Source organism: Emiliania huxleyi (genome assembly GCF_000372725.1).
Source record: "Emiliania huxleyi CCMP1516 chromosome Unknown EMIHUscaffold_184, whole genome shotgun sequence".
NCBI lineage: Eukaryota > Haptophyta > Isochrysidales > Noelaerhabdaceae > Emiliania > Emiliania huxleyi.
In genome coordinates, this window is record NW_005200746.1 from 175,848 (window position 1) to 176,950 (window position 1,103).

Consider the following 1,103-nt stretch of genomic DNA (forward strand, 5'->3'; position numbering starts at 1 on the left):
ACTCTGTTCAAACCTATGCTCCCCACCTGCACGAGCAGAAGTGTGGTGTAAAAGAAAGAAAGAAAGAAAACAGACAACCCAAGGGAGGGATGGGAGGACGGCACGCCGCCACCACACAGGGATTTTAAGGAGAGGAGTCCCGTTCGTGCGAAGCATCGAAAAATTCTTTTTGTGCTTGCCTTCGAAGGTCGCCAATGGCAGGTGAGAGGCCTGACACCGCGATGGAGCCCGGCTCCGCCGCGCTCGAGCCGCGCGCGCCGCAAGATCGAGACGGCGCGCGACAGCCGGAGATGCAGCCGAGATGCAGCCGAGATGCAGCAGAGATGCAGCCGAGATGCAGCCGAGGTAGACGGCGGGGGCTGGACTGCCGACCCCCGCCCCAACGCTGGCCTAGCTTGAACTCAGCCGTCCCAGGGCTCACGCCGCCCTCGCCTCCCCCTCAGGCGCAAAGAGAGCGCGAGCCGCTGGCGCAGGCGCTGGCGGGCGTGCTGTCGGAGCAGCAGCTGGCGGAGAGCGAGCGCCAGATCCTCGCCGACAAGGCGGCAAAGGGCGCCGCCGCCGTCGAGTCCGCCGCCGCGTCGCTCGCGTCGCACGACGAGACGGTGGCGAGGAGCCGCGCCGAGTTCGACGGCCACGCCGCGACGAGCGCGGAGCTGCAGGCGAAGCTGGCGGCGAGCCGCCCGCGCGCAGAGGCTCTCGAGGCGGAGGCGGCGCGGCTGGGCGAGGAGCAGCGCGCCGCCGCCGCCAAGCTCGAGGAGGGCGTCGCCGCGCGCTCGGGCGGCTCGATGAACGAGCGGCTGCGCGCGCTGATGGAGGCCAAGCGGAGTGGCTCGATCCCGGGGCTGGTGGGGCGGCTCGGCTCGCTCGGCTCGATCGCGCCCGAGTACGACTGCGCCATCTCGACCGCGTGCGGGCCGCTCGACTGGATCGTCGTCCGCGACACCGCCGCCGCGCAGCAGAGCGTCGAGCTGCTGCGCGAGCGCGGGCTCGGCGTCGCGACGTTTGTCGTCCTCGACAAGCAGGTGCCGTCTCTCCCCTCCCACCGCTCCCTCCCCTCCCACCGCTCCCTCCCCTCCCCCCTCCCTCCTCTCCCCCCCCCCCCC

General features: G+C 70.8%; 1 protein-coding gene across 1 annotated transcript in view; it reads left to right on the forward strand.

The window, feature by feature from the left end:
• Window positions 1-15: 15 nt before the first annotated feature.
• EMIHUDRAFT_456538 (hypothetical protein) overlaps window positions 16-1,103 on the forward strand; it is a gene marked incomplete at both ends in the record, with an annotated part of 2,929 nt that continues 1,841 nt past the window's right edge. Inside the window, 3 exons of the mRNA XM_005782926.1 lie at window positions 16-40; window positions 120-187; window positions 501-1,022. Coding sequence (XP_005782983.1) covers window positions 16-40; window positions 120-187; window positions 501-1,022 — 615 coding nt within the window. The remainder of the gene's footprint in view (window positions 41-119; window positions 188-500; window positions 1,023-1,103) is intronic.